The following is a 26444-nucleotide window of genomic DNA, read 5'->3' as shown; positions in this document are numbered from 1 at the left end:
TTTTTCCTGTAGTTAAACTAGCCCTGGCCAGCCCAACTGGGGATTTACTGCCTGAGCTGTTTTCCAACATAAGTTTTGCTGGCAAAACCAGACGTGAGTGTTCCCTCGACTCTCAAGGGACCTGTTTACACTGACTTTCTTTTTACTGCCAGCTTTCAAGTTGGAAGAGGGAAATTACGTTTAAAGGTCAGCAGGTGAGCAGAAGGATTCCTAACCAGCCATTCCTGTGGGTGTGTGCCTGTGTACACTCTGTGTACGTGTGTGTGTGTGCCTGTGTATATGTGTGTGCCTGTGTGTACGTGTGTGCCTGTGGGTACGTGTGTGCATGCTTTTCTAAATGCCAACCGTTGTGCTCTGCGCTGGCTGACAAGACCCGATCACTTGTTTGTGGGCATAATGATGGGTGTCAGGCTGGTTGTTGGGCAGTTTCCTATTTGTTTATTGTAAAGAAGGTAAATCAATCTGTGGGATTTTCTGGATTGGAGAGCAAGAGGTGTTTACTGTCAACAGGATAAGGACGAGGAGATATAACATACTGAGTTCCACGGTGCATCTAGTGTCGGGACAGGAGCATAAAAGGTGGGGAGAAGCCAACTACAGGGTATTTCTGACTTTTAAGTACTTGGGTGGGAAATACGATTTGGAAAATTGCTCTCTGGTCAAAGAACCAGTCAATGTAGCTAACTAAGGTATAATTAGGTTGGACTCAAATTCAATTTTATCAACTCTTCTTTTTAAATTCTTTTTTTTTACTTCCCAAAAGATGACAGATGGATTTTCACAATTTGGAAATAAAAACATGAGTGAAGTGTTCGGAAGGCAAGTCTCTGGTCCATTACACACTTCCAGAAAAACTTAGTACCCAGAGACTCACATTACTGGGAGTGCTATCTACTCACAAGTGTTGCACTCCATTGAGAAAAAAAAAACCAGGAAGTTGCTGTTCTACTCAGGCCTGACCAAGAAGCCATGAAATCCCTTACTGTGGGAGACTTAGAAGATTGCCTACTGAATAAGGTAAGGACAGACCTGGTCTCTCCCATGTAGCCCCTCCCCATTCACACTGCTTCCAAACAAACCTTTGTCCAGAAAGGATCTCAGGCTGTTTCTAAAGACACATAAAATGCTCCTCAGAAAACATACTGTCACCCATAACAATGTTTGGGGGCTTAACATATCTCAGCCTTACTTCTCTTTGAGGGTCCGGTGCCCAGAGACATGCGGGGTATAGAATATAGAATGGAGAGTTGGAATCTGGGGAATGAGGGGGAACTCCAGCCCTGCCACTGACACTCGTGTGGTTGTGAGTCATTTAACCTGCCTGAGCCTTGGCCTTCTTCTCTGTAAAATGGGAATAATAATAGGAGCTTCATGGGGTAATGGAAAAAGAGCTAATGAAATTAAAACTAAGCTTTTTAAAAACTGTGAAAGTACTAGGTTTTTAAATATTATTATATTTTTAGTACACATCAGTTAAGAACTTAATTTCTTCCAGATGGTCTAGATGGTCATGTCAAATGTTAGAACTTAAAGGAAACTTAAATATTATCTAGTTTAAGCCTTTTCATTTACGGATGAAGCTACTAAGGCATGATGTTAATGTTAAAACCAAAATATTTAAATTGACTAAGAAGTAGGCACTGGTCTGCAGTTTTCATGCCTTTACAAGTACAAAAGCGAAGATCATTATCATAGTGATAAGTAAAATGTATTTCTTAGGCAAAACCATTAGGAGAGATAAATAAGGAAAACCTGGGATGATAAGAACTAGAGTAAACAAAGTGATTTCCCATTATTCCTCCCTTTGAGGGCTCTAAGTGGAAGAGATATTGGCTGGCATTTTTTTCATGGGTCCTGTTTTTTTTGTAAGAAAAAACTCCAAAATTTTTAGTGTGGTGTTCAAGTAACTTCAACTGCTCTATCTTTCTACCCTGTGCTCCCCCTGCATTTCCAATAGCAGAAATCCTGAACAGTGTTTGACATGTTGAATCCAGTGTGTGCTCATGTTTTGTTTGGCCTGTAGAATATTTCTAATGTTTTTCACAAACATTTCAAAATAGATTTTGCATAGAAATCCAGATTTCTGTCTTTCCAGGGGAAAAAAATCAGAATATTTGGCAACTACAAGTCCCAGTTTCTTGCCTGGAAACCATGTGCTGGGGCTGAGTGTTTGTTAGCCAGAGCACGTGCTGGCCAATTCTCAGGAGGCTGATCACTCCTGTGTCTGACACTTGCTCCTGGTCCCCACTGCCTCTCTCACGTGTGTCCCCTACTCCATTCCTGTAGGTGGTTGAGTCTCCCATTTCTGCCCAACAAGAACTGGGCCCTGAGCAGGCCAAGGGCCCCAGCTCCTCCTCGCCACTTTTCTGGCTCATATTCATCCTTCAAACTCAGAGTCCACTTTCTAAAGAAAGAGTCCCTGACACCCCAGCACAAAATGATTTTGCCCACATATTCACTCCTGTTATAATTAGTATTACTGGTACCATTTATTTGATCATGAGTTTGTATATCAACTCCTGACACTTTTCTATTATCATCTTGGTTGGCAACTTACATGTCATATCATTTCATTCTTTATAAGGTCAAGGTGCATACAGGATCTCATTTAATCTAATCAACAACTATGTGATGTACATATTGCCTCCGTTTTTACAAAGGAGCAAACAGAGGCTTGTGGAGATTAAATAACTTGTCCAAAATTACACAGCTAAATTGAGAGGGTACTGAAGTTTCAGCCTCGTCTTTTTTACTCCAAAGGCCAAATGTCCTCTGCCAAACTCCTCTATATCTCTGCAAACACATACTAAGCACCTGCTTTGTGCAAAATACTGTGCTACGGTTTGAGGGTAGACCAAGGCCTGAGATGTGGCCTGCTAAATGAAAGAGAAATTTTGGTTTTGGTCTCTAGGATAGCCCTGTCCCATCTGCAGATTTTGTACATAACCCCAAAGGAAGAAGGAGGGAATTTCACATGCAGTCAAGCAAGTGCTTAATAGAATGCGTGGTAGACCGTAAGGGATGCAGTAGAGATTCAACAGATTGCTGGAGGAGCACAGTGCATTAGCTCTGATGGGAAAGGTGTCTTACAGAAAGAAGAGTAGAGACAAAGCCTTGGAGGAAGTGTAGGGTTTTAATAAGTGGAGAAGTATAGGAAAGGTCTTCCAGGCTAAGGGAACCCAGTTCAAACATTCAAGGTGTATTTCATTCCCAGTCACCTTTTTCTTTTGGGGAGGCAGAACAGGGCAGCGGTTACAAATATGGGCTTTGGAAGGCTGCTACCTGTGTTCTGTAACTTACTAACTTTGGGAACCTGGGCAAATTATTTAAATGTTCTGAACTTTGGTTTCCTCATCTATAAAATGGGGATAATCATAGCGTCCACCTTAAAGAATGATGGGTAGACACAAATGAGCCTACTCTTATAAAATACCTTGCACACAGGAAGGACTCAATAATCTTAGTTTCACAGTGGTGCTGCTGCTACAGCTTCTGCTACATTTGGGGGCTGCAAATATTCTGTATGACCCAAGCATTTGATTCATGGAAGAATTAGTCTACAAAGGAAGGGATATGATGGTGGAACGCCTATGGTCTCGTGCATATCTATCACTGGATTTAACTTTCCATTTCTTTACATTATTAGCCCCTGAAAGACAGAGATGATGCCAGTTTTTGTTTTGTTGAAATTTTTCTAACTGATGATTGGATTTCATGCAATTCCAGAATTAAAGGTCTGACTTCTTGTTTTCTGGAAGGAAGTCCTCAGCCTTTTCTTCTCAGTAACACTCATTGGGAATGACATACACATAGGCTGCATGGTCATGGGTGTTACCAGGCCTGTGTGACATTCCTGGCATGCTACTTAGCACCACCACTCTGTCTCTGTCGCAAGGAAGCATATCGGAATGCAAGTGAGTCAGAGTGATATTATTATAGGGGATAACCTTGAATCCCCATAATTTATATTTGAAACAGTAAATTATTCATGAACTTGAGCTATTAATAGCAGCAAATGATTTGTGGGGCAACAATGAGCCTGATGCTGTGGTTAAGGAGGAGGAGGGGAAAGCAGCCCAGGATGGGACATGGACCTGCCACAGCATGGAGACATGCCTGGGAAGAGCAAGGCCCAAACAACATTTGTTTCCATGTTTTGCCATGAACTAAGTTTGGTGACAAGGTTGCCTCAAGGCTGCCTTGAGGCTGCAACTGGTATCTTGCTGGCTTCCTAAAGTTTGAGAGGCAGTAAAGGAATTCCAGGGTTGGGCTTGCAACGGGTGTCTACTTGTGTTAGAGCCTCCATTTTTAGATCACTATACAGCTGCCCCAACCCCACTGCCTGCTTTTCCACACCCTGAAATGAACTTCTTGCTGTATCTGTCTAGGGTGTGGCCAGAATAAGTGGAGAGAAACAGTCTGGGGGTTCTGTGTTGTCACAGCATGAGGGTGACAAGAGGTGTCTGGGACTAAGCCTGGAAACATCCAGCACAAATCACTTCTGGGGCTACCAAATAGCACGGTGATGCTGTGTGGGTAAGAACTTATTGCAGGAAGTGTAGCCAGAGATGTGGGGAGGGACGGGGCTGCCCACCACCTAGAGAAAGAGGCTTCCGCTCTGGTCCCACAGCAGGAGCATCACTGTCTGGCCCTTGCTGCATGACCCTTTGTGCTTGTTAGATGCCAGAACAGTTGCTGATGCCCAAATACATGGAGAGCTAGGACTCCTTATTTCATGAGTCTTGACTTTAAATTGATGGCATTTTTAGGTTCAGGAAGAGGATAAAGGGTAGGCAGTACTTCTGGTACATCAGTACTTAAGGGTGTGGCAAAGTGTGATGGAAAGAAGTGTTGGAGATCCTGTCTAGTTCTACATCTAACTGCCGGTGTGATGTTAGGAAAGCCGCCTTGTCACTCTGGTACTCCATAAAGTCACACCAGACAAGGCAATTTCTGAGGTCTCTTCCATTTCTAAGATCCTGAGTCTAAGTTGCAGCAGAAGTGATGGAGGAAGAAAATTAAAACTGGAATTTGTGGTTCTAGGTCTCAAAAAGCATTATCTTATTCTGACTTTCACCTTTGGCAATCAAAACAGGTCATAAGGGCGAACTAATAACCTGTGTAACAAGTGAGAGATTATAATTGTTTTCCAGGAGTGTGTGATCTTGTCCTGCTCGGTAAGAATTTCACCATCAAATGAGGGCACAATTTGTGGAATAGATTTACAATGAAGTACTTTTTCCAATAGGCTACTCTTCACATGTGTTATGTGCATACATACACACACATGTACATACATACACACAAGCACACACATTCTTAAGCTTCTATTTAAAAATGATTTGATGGTGATGAATTTTTCATTAGTTTATTAACTCAGGAAACAAAATATATATAAATATATATATATAAATATATAGTCACTGCTATGTTACTAACATTCAAGTTCTATGGAATTACATTCGTGGGGCTGGCAGATTCAGGAGGCTAGTCTTGGCCTTCAACACGTTCTGAGAACTTAACTGTCAGAGAATACTATTTCTCAACCACTCTGCCTGCAATGTTCTATCTAGTTAACCCTTGTGTTACTTTTCCCCATTGTACCTGCTCAGACTTCAGGTCCCTGAAGTTGCCTAATGTTCCCTATTCTACCACTAGCTTTATCCATTCCTTATTCCGACTGGAAAATATAGCCCAGTGCTGAAACCCTCTGTTGCTTTTTTATCTTTCTCCAGCTCTTGCCCAGCAAACTCCAATCTTAGCACCTCAGCTCTTACCTTTAGAGGGCTAAGAGGTAGTGGAGAAGATCTCACAGCTGAACTTACTGATATCCCACAGCCTCAGGGACCCAGCCTCAGCCAAGTCTTGATACTGTCTAGTTATCTTTACACATGTACCTAAACAGTCTCTCATTCCTTATAGCAGCTATCTCAGCAGTCTATCGCCTGAAATCTCTTGCCTTCCACTTCACTCTTAGCTCATTAACATCTCCCACTCTACAAAGAACATAGACATCAGACTGGAAATCTCTCTGATTTTCACTGCCCCCTACCCTTTTATCTGTATCTGCATGCACCCTTTTTCCCTTCTTTCTTTCTGCCATACCAAGATAATTCCTCACTCAGGCCTCTGGATGTGCATGACTCCTTTTGGGTGGGAAATCCTTACAAAATGGTTTTGCTCTCTGCTACCTCTTATTTCACCACTGACTCTTTTCTCTCAGCATTTAAACATGTTTACACCTGTGTGTCATTTTGCAAGAAAAAAAGAAAAAAAAAACTGTTCGCATCCCTGTTGTTTTGGTTTTCCCCATAGTAAAAGTTCCTGGGGCCGGGCGCGGTGGCTCACGCCTGTAATCCCAGCACTTTGGGAGGCCAAGGTGGGCAGATCATGAGGTCAGGAGATTGAGCTCATCCTAGCTAACATGGTGAAACCCCGTCTCTACTAAAAATACAAAAATTAGCCAGGTGAGGTGGCACGTGCCTGTAGCCCCAGCTACTCGGGAGGCTGAGGCAGGACAATGACTTGAACTGAGGGGGCAGAGTTTGCAGTGAGCCAAGGTCACACCACTGCACTCCAGCCTGGCAACAGAGCAAGACTCCATCTAAAAAAAAAAAAAATTTCTTGGAGGGGTTGCTTACCTCTGTCTTCACTTGGCTGTCTTCCATTCACCCTTAATCCACATTTAATGTCCACCTCTTCCCCACCATTAATGCTAGTGCCCAGTGTTCCCCCAACACAGCAATCCTATTCTAGCTGTCAGACTCCATGGACATTTGGGGGCCTTAACTCACTCAAGCACTTACTGTTGACTTTGTTCTTGAAATTCTTCCTTTACTTTCAGGACCTCTCACAGTTTATTCTCCCACTTCACCACCTCCTCTAAGGCAATTGTGTTCTAAAAATATCACAGGAACAATTGCACATGCATGAGGAGCACACATTCTTTGTGCGCCTCAGGCCTGGCTCAATACCTGCTATTTTCTCATTCTAGAACAACTTTCATGCCCCCTTTTTCCTAGCTAACTCCTAGTAAGCTTTCAAGATACAACTCCAACACACTGTGCCTCCAGGAAGGCCTCCCAACCTCCAAACTGGATGAAGTATCCTTTTTCTATGTATCCATAGCATCTGTGCAAACCTCTACCTTGCACTAGATTGCAGTGATTTTAATTTTCAGGTCATTTGTCTTGCTTTGTCAAGTTATCTGTAAACCTCGTGGCAACATGTATGCACAGAGCGCAGCATAAAATGGATGTTCCACTCAAATTACTCAAATGGAATTGAATCAAAACACAGACGGGAAGTCCTGTGCTGGAGAGGACCTTTAAGTTTTGGCTTCTAAAACCTTTATTTTTGTCATTTGTTATTTTTTCCCGTAATAGCGTCCCACACTTGTATTCTGTACTCACATTTGTCTTCCTCACTACTGTGAATGCATGGCCGTGTCTATCTTGTGCATTGCTGTGTTCCAGCATGTAATGGTGCCCACCACAGAGGACGTGCTAAACAAACACTTATTGATGAACTGACCATATATGTGCTATACAACGTGTCTACCAATAGGTGCACAGTCACATTCTTATTCTATGAACATATGAAGTTGGCTTGCTGGTTGATTAGAAGTATGAGTGAGGTCTCAGGTGACTGGCCTAGTTGATGACTTAGTTTAGGAAAACAGGAATCTCTTTGACTTGGGCTTTTTTTTCTGGCTGTCGTGATCAGTTTATGGGTGTCTCAAAATGACTCTAGAATATGTAGAAATAGCCATTATACCAAATTCAGAGAGAATATAAAGATTCATGGATGGGCATTAGATTGAAATGTACCAGATATTGCTTGAAATTGGCCCCTGGCTGAAGGAGCCTCTGAAGGAGAGTCTTGCTGTCATGACAGCAGCTTGTATGTGCCTCCTGAGCAAGATGACAAAGTGCCCCCTCCACTTCAGAAAAAAATTTGCAGACCCTTCCGTATCTTATTTGGATTTTTCTGTGTCTCTTCTGGAGTTTACTAAAAGTTCCTTTGTGTTTCCCACAAACATCTATTTCCCTAAACTTTAAGTATCTGGTTAGTGTTGAGTTTTCTATGAGAATTTCCCAATTCTTCATAACTCACTGTGGTAACTGTCTGTCAGCAGAAACAGGCCTTTTCTTAAGGGTCTAGAAGCAAAAGGCAAGGGTGAGTACAGAGGCAAAGAGAACCATCATACTGATGACATCAGTGGGAAGCAGGCTGCTGGGTGCTGATACATGTTAAGCAGTTTAATATTCACACCATGGGAAGCAGGCATGGCAATACCATAGTAGAGTCTCACCATGGTTCACAAAACCCTGTGTGATGATCTGGCCCCTGCTTTCCTTTCCAAACTCACCTCCTATCACTTTCCTTTTGCCGGATCCAACCACAGTGGCCTCGCTGCTAGCCTTAGAGCATTGCCTACGTCAGAGGAGGAACATGGAATCTGCTCTCCTAAGCTGTCTTCAGCCTCACTCAAATGTCACCTCTTTAGAGAAGTCTTCTTTGTCCATTGCCCACCCTAACTAAAATAGCTGCCCCTTTATTCTCTAGTCCCTTATCATATTTTATTTTTCTTCATGGGACTTATCATACTTAATATTACATTATACACACACACACAGACACACAGACAAACACAAACACACACACACATATATATATATATACAGGAATACATATATATACACATTTATATGTGTGTCTGTGTGTATAATATCAGGTATGACACTATATATTATAATATTGATATTATATATTACAATTATATATAATATATTATGTATTATATCTACATGTATTCCTATATTTTCAGCCAGAGGGAAAGTATCTACATTGTTCACTGTTGTCTTAATCACTGTTGTGTCCCCAGCACCTGGCCTGGCACCTGCTACATAGTAGGTCCTAGATAAATATCAAATGAATGCATCTGTTACAGAAAAGAACATTGAGGCACCACCAAGTGTCTTCTCAATGGAGTCAGACCTAAATTCATCTCCCCGGCATCTTGGGAAGGCAGGATTTTTGAGGTGAAGTCCCTCAGTCACCCCTCGCTGTACCCTTGTCTCCTCACTCTCTAATGCCGGTACCTTGGGGCGCACAGAGGAAATAACCACCTTTGCTGGTCCCTCTCACACCCAGGTGGACTTGAGGAGCCAGCAGATTTCCCAGGCTATGGAGGAGGTACAGAAAGTCGTTCATCATTTGACCACAAACATCAGCAACCAAGACATTAGATTCCAAGCTGTGCCTTACTCTGACATGTACAATGAAAATATTAAGGTAAGCAAGTCTCGCTGTCTCTAAGTGCCACCAACAGAGCCAGGACACTTGGGCAGGTGAATCTCAGTTTGTGACAGATGCTTACCTCACTCAGAATACTCATAACAATTCTTGTTTTCATAGGTACTCTTAGTTTTTACTATTTACAGCCTCATTTTATACATGTCATTTCAGCCAGCAGCGTGCCTTATGCCTATAATCCCAGCACTTTGGGAGGCCAAGGTGGGAGGACAGCTTGAGGCCAAGAGTTTGAGACCAGCCTGGGCAACGTAGTGAGACTCCGTCTCTATAGAGAAAGAAAAAAAGATAGATGTTATTTCCTTTGAGCCCCCACATTCCTAGATGAGAAAAACTAGGCTTAGAGAAGTCAAATGACTTGATCAAGTCATATCAGGCACTAAAGCCAGAACTCACACAGAGGCTTTTGATTCCAAAGCACATTCCGCTGTCACAATCAAAGCTCAGTTAAATACACATTCATTTATTAAGCACCTACTTAATAGATTGGGGGTGGGGTGGAGGGAACTGAGGGCATCCATAAGAAGACAGTTGAAAGTCATAGTCTGTGGATTGCAGATGGGGAAGGAAGAAAGTAGAAGAGGTGCCACTGAGAAGCTGCAGGAGCAGACTGGCAACCCCTCTCCCTGCTAAAGAATCCCACCCAGTGTAAGCCAATGGGTAACACCAGCATTCAGGCAACACAGTAGTGATGGCAGAGCTGTACACACAGAAACGACCTTACTTAAACCTGTAAACCACCTTGTGGAAAAGACAGTCTGGTTATTTCCATTTTAGAGGTGAGAGAAGTGAGATTCTGAATCATTCTGAATCTCCATTATTCTTTATCTCGATTTTTATTACGCCACATACCTCTTTCACTTTGTATTAAATTTGTATGTATTCATGGCCCATTTCTCACAACAGACTGCACATCCCTTGATTGTAAGGACCAAGTTTACTGTTCGTTTTGTTCCTAGCACCCAGCATGGTGTGTGGCACATGGCAGACACTTAACGTATGTGGAATGAATGAATGAATGAGCAGAAGAATTAGTACCTGAGCAGAAGACCATTGCTGGCCCATTACATCTCAAGGGTGGTGGATGCAAGAACCACCCAAGAGATTCTGGGATTTGTGGATTCTAAAACAGAGTCAGATTGTAGGAAATTAATCCCAGGGTGAAAAAATTATAAAACCAGACTGAATCCTGGAATGCTAGAATATCCGTTGCCCAACTGCACCACCCAGGCCAGTCTAACTTGGACACACATAGACCAGTGACTAGAAATAGAGACATTACATTACTTTTCTTAGCACTATACCCAAGGAAATTTCCTTCAGTGGTCCCACTTAGAATTCATAGCTTAAAATATATCTTGCATTTATATATGTCATGTCTTACATATGAAGTTTTGAAAATAGCTACAGCATAGCATATAAAATTGCTTTTAACTTAGATCAAAATCAACAAGTTTTTGTTTGTTTTGCTTTTTTGCTTGTTTTTTAAAGATAGGGTCTCATTCTGTCACCCAGGCTGGAGTGCAGTGCTGCGATCATGGCTCACTGCAGCCTCAACCTCCCAGGCTTAAGTGATTTTCCCACCTCAGCCACCTGAGCAGCTGGGACTACAGGTGCAAATGCCACCATGCCTGGCTAATTTTTTTATTTTTATTTTTTGTAGAGATGGATTTCATCATATTGCCCAAGCTGCTCAACAAATATCTACTAAGCACCACTTATATGACTGTCAACATGATAGTTGTGCTTTTGAATTCACATGAAAGTGAATTGAAATAATGTACAGATCTGAAATTCCGGGGACTTTAGATGTTTTTCCTCTTTTTAAATCCAGCTGCCTTTCTATGGGTACCAGAAGTCATATGGGTACATCATCTAAAACATCAAACTATTGTTTTCTTAGAGTTAGACAGAACCAGCTGGAGCTGATTAGGGCTTTCCCCCTCAATGGGTCAATGACTGGCCCTGGGCAAGAGTTAACTAAATTCCAGGTCAGAGCTTTCCAGGAGGAGGAGGCAGCTGACTCACAGCCGAAGGTGTGCGTGCAGTGGGACATGGTCAGAGTTCAAGCTTGTTTGGCTGCTCTGTTTCCCCACTTGTTCTATCTCTTGGCTGCCGGTCTGCCTGCTTTCCCCCAGTCGTTGCTTCACTGGTTCCTGGAGAAAGGGGTTAGGTAGGTTCTGATTGTTTGCTTTTTTTCTTTAAGCTTAGAATCATCTCAACAGCTCACATTGTCTCAACAAATAAGCTTTCATTTTGCCTTTATTTTGGAAGGGTTAGTCATGAACACTGACCATGGGTCATTAGTACAGGCCAAAAAAAAAAAGGAGATATTTTACAAAATCTGTTACCTCCCCTCCTGTTACTTCCCACCTTTTATTTGTGTCAAAACATTCACCATTCCATGTCATTCATTGTTGGCTGAGTGCCAGCCCAGGGTAGAGAAATAATAACTGAACAAGCTGTCCAAAGACCTAAACTCAAATTCTGACTCTTCTACTTACTGGTTGTGTGTCCCTGAGGAGATCTCCAAGCCCCTCTGCATCTTGGATTCCTTATCTGGAAAATGGCAACAAAGCTCACCTTACTGTGTGATTGTGAAGTTGAAATGGTCAAATGCATTAGAATTACAGTGTTGCGTCTGCATGGAACTCAATGTGTACTCATTCTTCTTTCTCAAACCTTAAGCCTCCTCTGGAGTTCCTTGTTTAGTTCACTGTCTTTACTTGTATATTCATGAGATAATAAACTCAGCAAGTTAATTTACTTGCCCGAAGTATTTACAATGATTCAGTAGCAGAACAAAGAGGTAATCCACTTGTAACACCCAGGTCGAGGTCTCTGTGTATCTGGTCACACTGCTGAGGGTGGAGTGGTTAACAGAGCTGCCTGGCGAGACAGGTCGGCTCCCAGGACTTCCGTTACCTCCTGAGTCTGTGAATTCATGCTTGTTTTCAATCCTTTCCTGACCCTAGGTTTTGGCCCCCAGTCAGTTCCTCATCACAGTCCCAATAAAAGGCCTGGCCGGGTACAGGGAGGCCAGGGAGCAGCGCTGGCGGTACTACACCCTGCAGGGCACCAGGCTGCCCTGCCCGTTGCGGGACCCTGAGGGTCTGCAGCAGTGGCTGGAGGTGGAACAGTTTATGAAGAGCCTGTGGCAGTGGCACGAGACAGACGTGACCATCGACGGAGACATTGTGCCCGCGAAGGTCCTCCTAGTGTTCCGGAAGCTGGTGGAAAATGCAATTAGAACCTGTCACCTCTCAGGTGAGCTGATCAGGAACAAGTGCAAGGGTAATTGCTGGCATTCCCCTTTTGCTCTATAAAACCTCTGTTTGGGTATTACCTGCAGCTCACAGCCTACATTTGAGAAAATAATCATGTGCTCTTCACATTTATTTAATCTTCATAATATGAATCAGCTTTTTTTTCTTGCTGTTGATGCGCAGAAGATTGGAATTCATACTAACAAAATAGTCTTGTGGCTTTAAGAAAGTTACTGTGCTGGCATAGATATAAAATGCTGTGGATTATACACCTTAACCAGGCTTAAAAACTTAAGCGTTTTTTTTTTTTTAAAAAGCAAATTATTCACAAACCCCAGGTCTTCTTTATTAGCACATTTCTACTGCAGCACCTCCATCTGACTGCAGTACCACAGTGTACTGAGATTCCACATTTGGAAACCACTAACTTGTACCAAAGCACAAAATCCAGGCGCCATAAAGAACTAAGTTTGACAACTCCAAAGTCTTAAGCTACTGTACAGCATATGCATAAACACACACACACACACACACACACACACACACACACACTCCCTTTTTGTTCACGCAAAGCAAAAAGGTGAATCTCAAACTGGAAAGAAATGGCTAATTTTCTTAATTTATAAATCAATAAGAAAAAAGATGAGCTCACCAATAGAAATAATTACCAAAGAAAACGAATCACAGAAAAAGAATACAAATGGCTTGCAAAAATAAGAAAAGGCGTTCCATCTAATGCATATTTCAATGTATATTAGAATATACCTAATGTTGGGTGCATTAAAATACCTAGCAAGCTAAAAGAAATGAAAAGTTTGATCATGCTTAGTGTCGAGTGGGCATGGTGAAATGGGTATTCTCATGTTGTTATTAGAAGTGTAAATTGGTGTCTCCTTTTTAAAGGGCAAGTTGTCTATATTTTGTTTTTATAATGTGCTTACTTGACAATTCAACAATTCCAGTTCTAGAAATATATTTCTACAAATACACAAAGAAATATGCACCAGGATATTCTCTGCCATAGGTTTTATAATAGTAAATAGCTAGAAGTAATCTAAATGGATAACAAAGGAAAATTGGCTAAATTAAATTATGCTATCTCTGCCTACTGGACTACTATGCAGCCTTTAAAAAGAACAGGCATATGCCCATGCATACATACAGAGCTATGAAAAATGCATGTGCTAAATAGTTAAGTGAAAACCAAACTGCTAAACAATATGAGATTCCACCTGTGTGAAAATAAAAGGATGTATTCATACATATATTTGCTTGTCTAGACAGAATAGTTCTGAAAATTTCCATAATGGTAATAGTTTATGTTTAATAGATTTTTTTACTAAGTAGAATAAGTTTCATGGGTTATTTAATTTAATCCTCATAACCACACAATACAGTAAGAATTCTTTTCCTACCTGTTTTAGAGATGAGGAAACTGAGACTTAGAGAGATTAAGTCACTTCTGAAGGTCACACACCTCGTAAGCAGAGCCAGCTGCAGGGCAGGTTGTGGGCCGGCAGGCTGGCTGCAGCATGGGCTCATCTCTTACGCTGTGCGACATTATTCATAGTGAAAGTGCAAAGCAGAGATTCAGAATGGGCAAGGTTTATGAGGCGCTTTTAGTAAATAATGCTAAAGTGCCAGTTGTCATGTTCCTGTCTGGGCAGCTCTGATGAGATGCAGACAAGCCCTTTATCCCCACCCTGGCCAGGTGAACAGCCTAACACAATTAATGTGCTTCCATTTTCTTCTCTGTGCAAGGAAATGCAAAATAATAGATTCCAATCTATTTCAAGAATCAGGATGAGCAAATAAGAATGAATAGATCCTGATCTATTCAAGACTGCTTATCTTTATCTGCAGTGAAGGCAAACAAACAAAAACTGTACCTTTTGAAAGAAGAAGGAGCAAATTGGAAATGAGGAAATTATAGTATGTGAGCTGGAAAACTACAAGATGCGTTAGTTTTCTCTTCTTCTCTTTGCCTGGTTGGAAAACGAGGCAATGGAGACTTCTTTCAAATCACTCAATCCTCTGAAACAGTGGCTGTGACGTGCCTTGATGTATTTTGTGGTTACAGGGGTTTCTGATGATAGATACCTCTGAGGCTTGGCTGGCTGAGTGGATGGTAAAAACAAACACCATCCAAGAGACTGAGGCTCAGATAAAAGAAAGGTGAAGATGAATTTCACCAAAGGCATATGCATAAATAAGGAGGCTGATGCTGTCCCTAACCAGTGTCAGAATATCTAGGTGAAGAGGGAAAAAAAAATGGCATTAGCCTTCCCTATGTTTGCATTACTCTGAAAACCAACATTTAGATATTTGGGTGGAATGGAGAAGGATACAGAAAAATAGTTAGGTTTCATTTTACACTAGCAAATACAGAAGGTCCCCAACTTGCCATGGCTCAACATATGATTTTTTTACTTTACAAGGGTGCAAAAGTGATACATGTTTAGTAGAACCCATACTTCGAGTACCCGTACAATCATTCAATGAATTCCATGAGATATTCAACACTTTATTATATAATAGGCTTTGTGTTAGATGATTTTGCCCAACTGTAAGTTAATGTTAAGTGTTCTGAGCACTTTTAAGGTAGGGTAGGCTAAGCTATGATGTTTGGTAGGTTCGGTGTATTAATACATTTTCAACTTACAATATTTTCAGCTTCATCAGGATGTGACCTCATCATAAGTCAAGGAGCATCTGTACTACACTTTTTCTTTTTATTCTATGGCTTTTACTTTCAGTTGAGCCTCCTGAAAAGAATCTATGAATTTAAAAGAAAAGGTACCACAAAAGCCTTGGGGTTGGGGGAGAAAGAAAAACCCACCAGCAATGAGACTTCTTAGTAATGTTCCGACACTGGCTAGCTGACTAATCGTCTGGTTTTGATGTCAAAACCTTGACGTGCTACAGGCATTGTGATCCTTCACGTGCTACAGACATTGTGAAAGTTGCCGCAGCAGTTGCAAGGTGCTGGTCAGAGCAACTGCTCACAAATTTCTTGTTTGAACGCTTGTAATGTGCAAACCTTTTTCTTCTCCTTATCCATTTGGTCATTTCCCATCAGGTAAGGTCAGCATGCTAGGAAACCGCTCTGCAGTTTGGGTTGCTGTGGAAACAGCCGCATATCAGGTGGAACTGGAGCTGGTCCCCGCAGTGGAGATCCCCACCACCTGGTCCAAGAAAGCCCGGTGGCCTCGATGTCTGCAGCGCTGGCCTTCCCAAGAGACAGTGGAGTGCATCAAGGTATCAGTGGGCGGGACCCAGCTCGCCAGAGCAGTGATGCCAACAGCTTAACCAATCACAGTATTACTGACTGCCAATGAGTTTCCAAAGGAAAGTTGAGGTGTCACTAGATCAGCAGTTCTCAGTGTGGGCCCTGCAGCAGCGTCACCTGAGAACTTGTTAGAAATGCAGCTTCCTGGGCCCCTGCTCTGGACCTGCTGAATGAGACCCTGTGAACAGGGCCCAGCAATCTGTGTTTTAAGAAGCCCTCTGGGTGATGTGATTCTGATGCATGCTCAAGTTGGAGAACTGCTGCAGGAGAGGAAGTGGGTACCAACTTCTAACTGTCCACATCCAAGGTGGCTTGTGGTCTCCCTGGCACCCCCTTCTCATCCTCATGTAGGATGTGCTGTCTGCCTGGTAACAAGTTCCCCAGACCAGCAGACTGCTTCCGAAATGGCTTTCTACACCAGTGAGCATTGTTCTTCTTATTTCCCAATATTTTTCTCTTTCTTCCAGTCGTTTGGGTTTAACTTGTTGGCCTGTTCAAATTATCACTGGCAGCTGAGCTTCCTCCGTGCTGAGCAGGTGTTACTGGAACAGCTGGATGAAGATGGGGGCTGCCGTAGGAAGTGTTTTCAGGCCATGAGGCAGCTGAAGGAGGACGTCTGGTGCCCAGGGAACAGGCCAGTCATCACGTCCCACCATCTGCAGGTGAGTGTGGGGCAGGTTGGAGAAGACCCAGGGGCAGCTTTGGATAGGTCATTCTTCCTGTGGCCTCTGTAGGTCCTGGCCAGAGCCACTCAGAAGGGGTGGCATGTGTGAAAAATTCAGGATGAGGCTCTAGTATCTATATTTGCCATCCAACAAATTACTACTTATTATGGAAATATGTAAACTAGCACCGCATGGGAGTCCACAACACCCCTGCCCAGGGTAAAATTTCCTCCCTCCCTTCCCTTTTCCAATTCTCTTCTCTCCCACTTTTCCTCCCCTCTCACTTTTATTTTACCCACCAAACCAACCTGAGTGCCCACTAGGTGCCAGAAACCCTGCTGAGGTTCAGAAATGAATCATAAAATGTGGTTTGTGCCTCACACTTTGATGGCTTTGTGTTTGCACCAGTCTTCAAACCCACTGCAGCCTATGCACACCTGCTCATGCAGACAGACCCACTAACACAGAGGGGACCAGGAAATGCAACACAGAGGTTACCACACACCTCTTTCCAGGGTCCAAATCACCAGGCAAGGATCTTCCCTTGCTCTGCCAGCCCCTGCCTCTCCTTCCCCTAAACCCAACAGTACACATTCATTCACGCCTTCACTCACTCATTCAGCAAGTGTTTATTGAGATTACTCTGGGCCAGAGGCCTGCCCCAGTACCTGCTATGGGCTCAACCTCTGCAGGCACAAAGGTGAACAGACACAGATGTGATTCCTCACTCATGGCACTTCTGGTCTAGCATGGGAGATAGACATGGGTCAGGCAAGTCAGTGGGTGTGTGTACAATCACACAGTGAGGAAGCACTGGAAAGGGAGGAGTATGGCTCTGTGAAGGCTCAGAGCAGCAGAGCCTGACCTGGACTGGGCAGTCAGGGGGGCCTCCCTGGAGAGAGGGCCTTTGACCACCCTCCCGACTCCCTCTTTCTCAAATTGTGAACCACACAGAGTGAAGTGTACTCTCATGTAGCAGCTCTGTGCAGCCTGCTGGGGTAGGGAGGTAGGAGACTCTTGCAGGACACCCCAGCCCAGCCCAGCTAGTGTGGGTCTAGGAGCTTCAGCCCTCCTCCCTGGCCCCAGAAAGGATGGACTCCCTTTCTACTCAGGTAAGCACAGGTCCCTGGGGCAGTCACCTATCTGTGAGGTGCCTTCCTCACATACCTGTTCCTCCTCTCATTCGATGGACAAAACTGTCTTCCAGGCACATGTTACTCTGCCTGCTTTAAAGTAACTTATTGAAGGACAGATACCACATTGGTCTTGTCCAGCTGGCATGCTGACCTAACTCGATGCTCTTATTCATTGGGAGAAGGTGAACAACACCCCCAGTATCTCTCCCAATGCTTTGTACATAGTAGTGCATTAAATATTTGTTGAGCAAATGAATGAGTGGCTTCACATCTTACTCAACTTTTCTTTTTTTTTCACACAAAATCACTAACCTTGCTTCACCTTCTTATCTTTCCAATAACCTGTCCATTTTGACCTGTGGAAGAATCTGTTAACATCTCATTCACATGCACTGGGGCTTCTCTCTGGAGTTCCAACATTCTCAACGTGTCCCAGGCACACTCCCCTGAAAACACGCAGGCTGTTCTCCTGGATGGAGGGCATGTGCTTGCAGAAGATACTTTAATTCTTTCTGTGGATTTAGCTTCTCTTGCTTTCCTTTATACAGGCCACACTAGAAGAGGCAGAGCTGAGACACAAACTCAAGTCTATCTCATATCAAAACCTCATAACCTTAACGACTGACTTTATTACCTCTCAATTAAGAAGGATGGAAATACCATTCGGTAACATGAATATTTCAGGCAGGATTGAATGGGGCCACCATGGATCTCCCAGCCCATGGCTGCTTGCAAATCTGTACTCCCCACAAGGGCTGACTTCTATTCTGATGGCTCCTAAGTCACCTAGTGGATTTTAAGGCAACTCCTTAAGGATTCTCTGTTTCAATCCTCCCTGACCCACCTGCATGGCACAATAGAATTGGGCATCCTCAAGGATGGGCATTTTTTTTAAGTGGGCTATTTCTGGAGTAAGATAAACAGAAAGTGCTAACTGCCTTTTTCTCTGGTCTTCCACCCTTAGTCCACAGACAGAATTATCTCCCATTTAGGCATCCCCACCCTTGAAATGAATGTGGCTGGTGATAAACGTGGTGCTAGACACCATGCCAGTTGATGACTTAAGTGTGCTGGATCCTTGCCAAGTCTTCATTTTGGGGAAAGTGGAAGAAGTTGGGTGCAAAACAGCATTAGGAAGCTGTGTCACTCAGCCTCGCCTCACCTTAAGTCTGACACTCTCTTACAAGGCCCTCACCTTCTCCAAAAAGGCTCTGCCCCAAGACTATTTCATGTGAAGCAAAAGCTTATCTTTTATTGCCTTATTTATTCCTAAAACCCACTCAAAGTACATTGGCTTGCTTATAATGAGCTTAACTGCCCCAGTTTGCTTAGGGAGATAAAAGCTTAATTAACAAGAGGAATTAACATTTTTTCTGGTATCTAGGTTATCTTCACTTGCATGAAATTATCTCTAACTCATTTATTCACAATAAGGTAATCTAAATACATAGTTGCTATGAACTTACAATTGCTCTAAAAAATAAAGACTATATAAAAATAACTCAATATCTAAACCATAACAATGGATAATTCATTAATTCACTTATTCAATAAATGTTTATTAACTTCCTCTCATGGGCTAGCCTTTGCTGGGTACTGGGTAGCTTAATAGTGAATAAAAATAGGCATCATTCACTGCTCTCATAAAGTTTATAATTCAGTAGGGGAAATGATAAAATTAATCACATAAATATAAAAACTACTAGTGTTGTCACTGCTTCTTATGAGAAGTACATGGCTAAGAGAGTGTGCAATGGGTGTACTAAGGAAATTTGATCTGATGGACAAAGAAGGGAAAGAAGTGTGCCCTATGCAGCCGAAGCAGGATGTGCAAATGCTCTGTGGTAGAAGGGAGCATGAAACGGCTGGTGTGGCTACATGAAGAGAGCAAGGGAGGACACGGGTCAAGATGAGTCTGGAAAGGAAGGCAGGGACCAAACCTTATAAACCACACCACGTTAAGGATGATGTTTTTAGCTAACAAACAATGGGAAGACCTTGAGTATTTTATTTATTTATTTTTTTGAGACGGAGTCTCGCTTTGTTGCCCAGGCTGGAGTGCAGCGGCATGATCTCGGCTCACTGCAAGCTCCGCCTTCTGGGTTCATGCCATTCTCCTGCCTCAGCCTCCCGAGTAGCTGGGACTACAGGCGCCCGCCACCACGCCTGGCTAATTTTTTGTATTTTTAGTAGAGATGGGGTTTCACCGTGTTAGCCAGGATGGGACCTTGAAGTATTTTAGATGAGAAGGGAAGTAGATGTATATTGGCAGCAGTGTGGATGGTGATAGTTTGGATGGTGGCAAGAACAGGGATGGGCTGATGAGATCGCTACTGCAGAGGTCCAGTGAGATGTGGAGGCAGCGTGGAGGGGGATGGTAGAATAATACTGGAGGTGAAGGTAAATGGGTAGACTCGAGAAATACTTAGACAAGAGGATTACAGCACTTGACTGGGGGCGGTAAGGGAGAAGGACGACTCCTAGGTTTCCGTGTTGCACAACTAGCTAGTTAAGCAACTCTGGAGGCAGATCAGGTTTGTGCAGGAAGAGCAGGGGTTCAGTTTGGACATGTTGGGACTGAGATAACTTTCAGATACTCAAGAGATACATGGTAAGCAGGTCACAGAAGTCTGGGCTGGAGACACAAATTTGCAAGTCATTCATATGTAGTGAGAATTAGAGCTGCTGTTGTGGAGGCAACATAGAGCTGAGGAATGAATGTAGAGTGAGAGGAGAAGAGGGCCTAGAATTGAGCATCCAGAAACTCCACCTCTCAAAGGCAGGCCAAGGAGTATAAGCCTGCCAAGGAGGCGCTGTAATGCTAGGAGAAAAAACCCAGAGAGTACATTGCTTGGAAGTCAAGTGAAGGATGGCTCAGGAGGGAGGGTGTGGGCGAGAGAACCAGGTCTGCCTAAAGGTCAGGTAAGGTGCAGGCTGACAAAAGCCTATTAGATTTAGAAACATGGAGATCACTGGGCCCTGACGAGAGGAGCCTTTGAGGATTAATGAGAGAAGAATCCATATTGGAGCAGACCGAGGCAAGAAATGGGAGGAGAGGAAATGACCACAAATAATAGAGCCGACTCTCCAGAAAAGCCTAGATTTGCAGAGGGAAGAGTGAGGGCAGGAGGCAGATGTGGGGTTGGGGTTGCAGGAGAGCTTTCAACTTGTGAAAAGCAGTTGAGGAAAAGGGTAATCAGTCATATACAGTTCCTGGAAGATAGGATCCGGGGCCCTGTGGAGGGATCAGCCCCACAGGCAGAAAAGGCAGAAGCAGGGAGGAAGAGAGGAGGGTGCCACAGAAGGCAAGATCTGTCTGGTTTGGGAGGATGAGGGGTTCCATTTTCCCTGTAAAGTAGGAGGCAAAGACATTGCCTGGAGTAGTGACCATTGGAAATGTTGGAGGAGAGTGAGGGAATAGATTAGGGAAGAGGTGTGGGAGACCAGCTGATAAACCGAAGGCCCACCTGAAGTTGGGGATTGTGAATTCATGGTAGATCCAGTCTGCCCAGGCAACTCTTTTCTCCCTCCTTCCAAGGCCACATAAGCTCAATAATTGTTTCCAAGCTATCCTCCTCAATTGCGTGAAACAATGTCTGACAGCACTTCTCCCTTCCACAGACTGTGCTCTTTTGGACCTGTGAGAAATATCCCCACTTTAAAGACTGGCAGGTCTTCAGCAAAGCGTTTCTGCGCCTGGTGAGGAAACTGCACAAGTGCGTGAGCCAGCACTTCCTGAAACACTATTTCGTCCGGAACAGCAACCTCTTTCAGTGCACCAACCCGATTGAACTGGACACTGTGGCCCAAAAGCTGGCCACCTTCCTGAAGAACCCCCAGATCGGCCCGCCCTGATGGTTGCCCCGGCCTGGGAGGCTCTTGGACATTTTATTCTGGCTTAACCTTGTTCTTTGGATGGTTCCTCAGTCAGATGCCAGGATCCTGCCTAGGAGAAAGGCCACGAATGGCAGTGGAAATTACATCAAACCAGTAACACTTCAGCAGGGGGAAAACTGTGCCCCAGGATGTCTGGCCCAGGCCTCCCTGGAGCCCAGCAAGCATTTCCGCCCTAGCTACCTCTCCTGGAGACAGCTCTCATCAGGCTTCCCCAGGCACAGATTTGGAACTGGTGACAGTTCTGAACTTAGTTTCCCTTGTTCAGGCTCTGATCGTCTCACAGTGAAGATGGAGACAGAACCCCTGGAAGTCTGGACATGAGCCTGCTGGCCAATACTGTGCCCAGCCCACTGATCATGGGCACATTCTCTTGCCATTTGTAAAATGGGAATGTTAACGTGCCTACCTCTGAGCAGGGCTGTGTGCCTATGAAACTGTGCTGGCACCTTTTCAAGGGGAAGGCATTGGATCAACACAAAGTGTTCCTGGTTGATTGAGTAGCTGGTGTTTGCATCCTGGATCGGTACCCACAGCACTGACGCAAAATAGCACCTGATGAGTTAGCGAGCCTGTGCTTCCTTGCTGCCCTCCAGCTTCCTTAGCATGTGGGTCAGTGGCTCCTGATGTTCTGTCTGCTTCCCTGTCATTCTCTAAGCAGGGAGGGGAGTGGTTTTGATGATAAGTGTAAGTCAAAGATGAAAGTACAGCTCTTGGCCTGATCCCAACCATAGCCCTCTCTTTGCTTCCCATGCCATGGGCCATGGATGGAACTTCCTTATGTATTTATGTAAATAACCTAGTACTATGATCTACATGGAGTGACCTTAGGTGTCTGTCACCGCTCAGTGTGTTCCTTTGCTCACTTCATTCACTCACTCACTCATTGACAAATAATACTCATTAGGCACTGGGAACACAGCAAAGAGCAAAGTGGATGAGGACCTCCCTCTGGGGATGCCACCTAATGGTGGAGACAAGAAATGAACGACAGATAAACACGCACAGTTACTACAGACGGAAGCAAGTGCTCCAAAGGAAATAAACAGAATGTTGAAGTAGAGTCCACAGAAAGGTCCCCGAAGGATGAAAATGCAAATAGCTGAAAGGGAAGGAAAAGTGACCAAAGGCAGGCATGGTGGGGCTGGCATGAGTCAGAGCACCTGGCCTTGTAAAGCCAGGAAGGAATCAGTATTTTATTCTAAGATCAAAGGTGTGACATTTGGCTTCTCCAGAAGCAGAGGAGTATCACGATCTGACTGCATTTTAAACAATTGTTCTGGTAACTGCATGAAGAAGGTCTGGGGACTCACACAGGAGCTGGGCACTGAGCGCTCTTGGGCCACCCATTTGGAATTTCACAGAGGCCCACAAGGCAACATATTCTGTGTGGCACAACTGATCAGGAATTCTAGGAGTTCTCGGTGAGATCAATGTTTTTTTTCTGGCGTTTATGTAATGCTTCTCAACTCAAGGGGCTCCTTTATTACTTTTGAATGTTTTTGCCCAAATGTCTATACCAAAGATAAATTTCTAAAGCATGAACTACTGATTTTGTTTTCATGAAAATTCACATTTGAAAATGAAAATGATTACTTTTCAAAAGTACTGTAACCAAATGGTGGGGTCCCTAGGCTATCGTTTAATAAGTAATGATTTTAAAATATTGAAAAAAATATTTCCAAACCAACAATGAGTTTACAATTTTTGAAAACATGAAGGCCTGGTGCAGTGGCTCATGCCTGTAATCCCAGCACTGTGGGAGGCTGAGACAGGAGGGTCACTTGAGACCAGGAGTTCAAGACCAGCCTGGGCAACATAGCCAGACACTGACACCCCGTCTCTACAAAAAATTTAAAAATTAGCCGGATGTGGTGCTCAGGAGGCTGAGATGTGAGGATTCCTTGAGACCAGGAGTTTGAGGCTTCAGTGAGCTTTGATCGTACCACTGCACTCTAGCCTGGGTGACGGAGTCACCGGGAGGGAGACCCTGTCTCTAAAAAAAAAATTTAAAAAGAGCATATAAAATGATGAACAAACTAACATTTTGTTAAATCATCAAAAATTTGTATTCTAATTCTCATATTCTTGTATTTTAGGAAACATCATTTTTGAAAAGGTGGCAAATGTAATAAGTTTTTAAATTTAATCTCAGCCAGGCAGGGTGGCTGAGGCCTGTAATCCCAGCACTTTGGGAGGCCTAGGTGGGCGGATCCCTTGAGGCCAGGAGTTCCAGACCAGCCTGGCCAACATGGTGAAATCCCGTCTCTACTAAAACTGCAAAAATTAGCGAGGCATGGTGGTGGGCACCTGTAATCCCAGCTACTTGGGAGGCTGAGGCAGGAGAATCGCTTGAACCCGGGAGGCGGAGCTTGCAGTGAGCCGAGATCTTGCCACTGCTCTCCAGCCTGGGCGACAGAGCGGGACTCTGTCTCAAAACAAAACAAAACAACCATCTTAAGCAACTTTTAAAACAGCTACACAGTCACAGAATGCTAAAAAGTGAAAACTGACCGTAACATTGGTTCAATATGTGTGTATGTGTGTTGAGAGAGAGGAACTGACGTGCGCCACAGTCTGATTCCGGTAGATTCTTTCCGTCTTTCCCAGGAGATCTGCTGGTTTTGCAGGAAGCAGGGCTACCCGCAGCTTCCTGCGTATTCCCAATTTTTGCCAGCAGAGAGCAGCAAGGGAACACATATGAAAGGAGCCAGGTCCCACCCATTCTCGTCCTCGGAGCCCAGCAGGTGTCACCCTTCTCAGCCCGTAACTTACACCTGGTCCCTCCAGAGCAAGGATGAGTGGATTCCAGCTCATGCCAAATTGTTGACCTTTCCTGCCATTTTAGCCGAGATTTATATCTTTCTCCTTAAAACTCAGATTTTAAAACGGAGCCTATGAGAGGACCGTCCATCCGGGCTCCCGGGGCATCCAGCTCCATTCTGTTTCCTGGGACAGATTGCAAAGCTCAGAAAAGCCAGAGAATATTACTCCTTTATTCTGTTCTGTTTTTTTTTTTTTTTTTTTTTTTAATTCTCCAAAAAACCATTCCATCCTTCTTCACTCTTCCAGGCCCAAGACTAGGTGTGTAGAGGAATGATTGGTTTTCAGCCACCGCAGTTGACCTGCCTGTGTCTGCATCCCAGTTCTGATGCCGAGGAGCTGCATGACCCTGGCAAGCTTTTTGACCTTTCTGTGTCTCTAGTTCCTTCTCTCCAAAATGGGCATTGTGATGGCCAGAATTGTGTCCACCACAATTCATAAGTTCAAGCTCCAATCCCCAGCACCTCAGAATGTGACTGTATTTAAAGAGGTGATTAAGTTAATAATAAAGAGGTGGTTAACTGATTCAGTCTGACGGGTGTCCTTAAAGGAGAGGAGATTAAGCACACAGAGAGATGCCAGGGATGTGCACGCGCAGAGGGCAGCCACCCACAGACCAAGGAGAAAGGCCTCAAGAGAAGCCAACCTGTCCACACCTGCTCTTGGACCACCAGCCTCCAGAACTGGGAGAAAATACATTTCTGTTATTTAAATCACCTAGTCTGTGGTATTTTGTTATTTTCCTATGGCCCTAGGAAACTGTTACAGGCATCATAAAAGACTATATACCTCATAGTGTTAATGAGAGCAACGAATGGAATGATGGATGTAAAAGGCTCTTAGTTGAGTACCTGGCATGGGATAACTGCTGAACAAATGTTTTCATTTTAGATGCCTACCCCTCGTGCTATTTGCCCATCTCTACCATTCCTGATAACTATACCAGACCACAGATAAATTCTTTGTAAATTTCTTTATATTGTAAAGAAAATATAAACCATCACAGGGGAAACATGAGAAAATTTCACTGCAAATTCTGTAAGTCCATTCTCCCCTTTGTCCCTCTTGCTAAAATATAGAAGGTATCTCCCTGAAAGGCCAATTTCTCCACGTGTGACAGCTCAGATGCCTCCCAGCTCTTCAGTCTTTCCATTTATTTCCTGTAGTTTCCTCCACATCCTCCCGCAATGGCCGCTTCACTCTCTTCTCCCCTTTACTGCCCAGCTTCCTGAGTTACTATACGTGTGTTTCCACCTACTTGCCTCATTCACTCTTTTTTTTTTAAATTGTGAAATATATTTATACATGTGAGAATCTACCCTATTTAAAGAATAATAATAAAGCAGGCTGGGCGCGGTGGCTCACACTTGTAATCTCAGCACTTTGGGAGGCTGAGGCAGGGGGGTCATGTGAGTCCAGGAGTGTGAGACCAGCCTGTCCAACATGGCAAAGCCCCCGTCTCTACCAAAAATACAAAAAATTATCCGGGCGTGGTAGTGCACGCCTGTACTCCTAGCTACTTGGGGAGGCTGAGGTGGGAGAATAGCTTGAACCTGGGAGGCGGAGGTTGCAGTGAGCCAACATTGTGCCACTGTACTCCAGCCTGGGCAACAGAGTGAGACCCTGCCTCAAAATAATAATAATAATAATAATACACCAATATACTGTATCTTGGTGAAAAATAGCACATTGTCAGTATATAGAATTCTTGTTGTTTCCCCTTCCTTCCCGCGGCCTCCTTCCTCCAAGACATAGGTAATCGTAGGTATCCCAAATTTTATGTTAATCATTCTCATGCTTTTCTTTGTAGTTCTACTTCCTACCATATTTCATTGAACTTAAGCTCCCAACATTGTAAGATGCATTATTATTTCACCTCTAAGAAAGAGATTCATAAAATGAATGGTTTGGTTACAAAATTTTGGTTACAAAATGAATCTCAATTTTGAAGTGTTTGAAATGTCAAAAAAAAGAGACATGGCTTAGAATCAACAAAATAAGATCTGCATGCATCCCAAATTGTGTTTTTAGTTTTGACTGTTTCATTTATCTAAAG

The 26444-nt window shown here is 43.7% G+C and overlaps 1 protein-coding gene across 1 annotated transcript; it reads left to right on the top strand.

Moving 5' to 3' along the window:
* Nucleotides 1-25390, top strand: MAB21L3 (mab-21 like 3). The gene is made up of 7 exons (XM_024233322.3): nucleotides 1-194; nucleotides 764-1017; nucleotides 9157-9297; nucleotides 12291-12582; nucleotides 15661-15839; nucleotides 16338-16532; nucleotides 21293-25390. Exons 2-7 carry the CDS (start codon nucleotides 970-972, stop codon nucleotides 21524-21526), a joined length of 1089 nt encoding a protein of 362 aa, XP_024089090.1. The 5' UTR covers nucleotides 1-194; nucleotides 764-969; the 3' UTR covers nucleotides 21527-25390.
* The last annotated feature ends 1054 nt before the right edge of the window (nucleotides 25391-26444 follow it).

The sequence above is a fragment of the Pongo abelii genome, chromosome 1, assembly GCF_028885655.2.
Source record: "Pongo abelii isolate AG06213 chromosome 1, NHGRI_mPonAbe1-v2.0_pri, whole genome shotgun sequence".
NCBI lineage: Eukaryota > Metazoa > Chordata > Mammalia > Primates > Hominidae > Pongo > Pongo abelii.
Note: the sequence above shows the minus strand (reverse complement) of the source record. Positions and strands in the feature narration are given on the sequence as shown.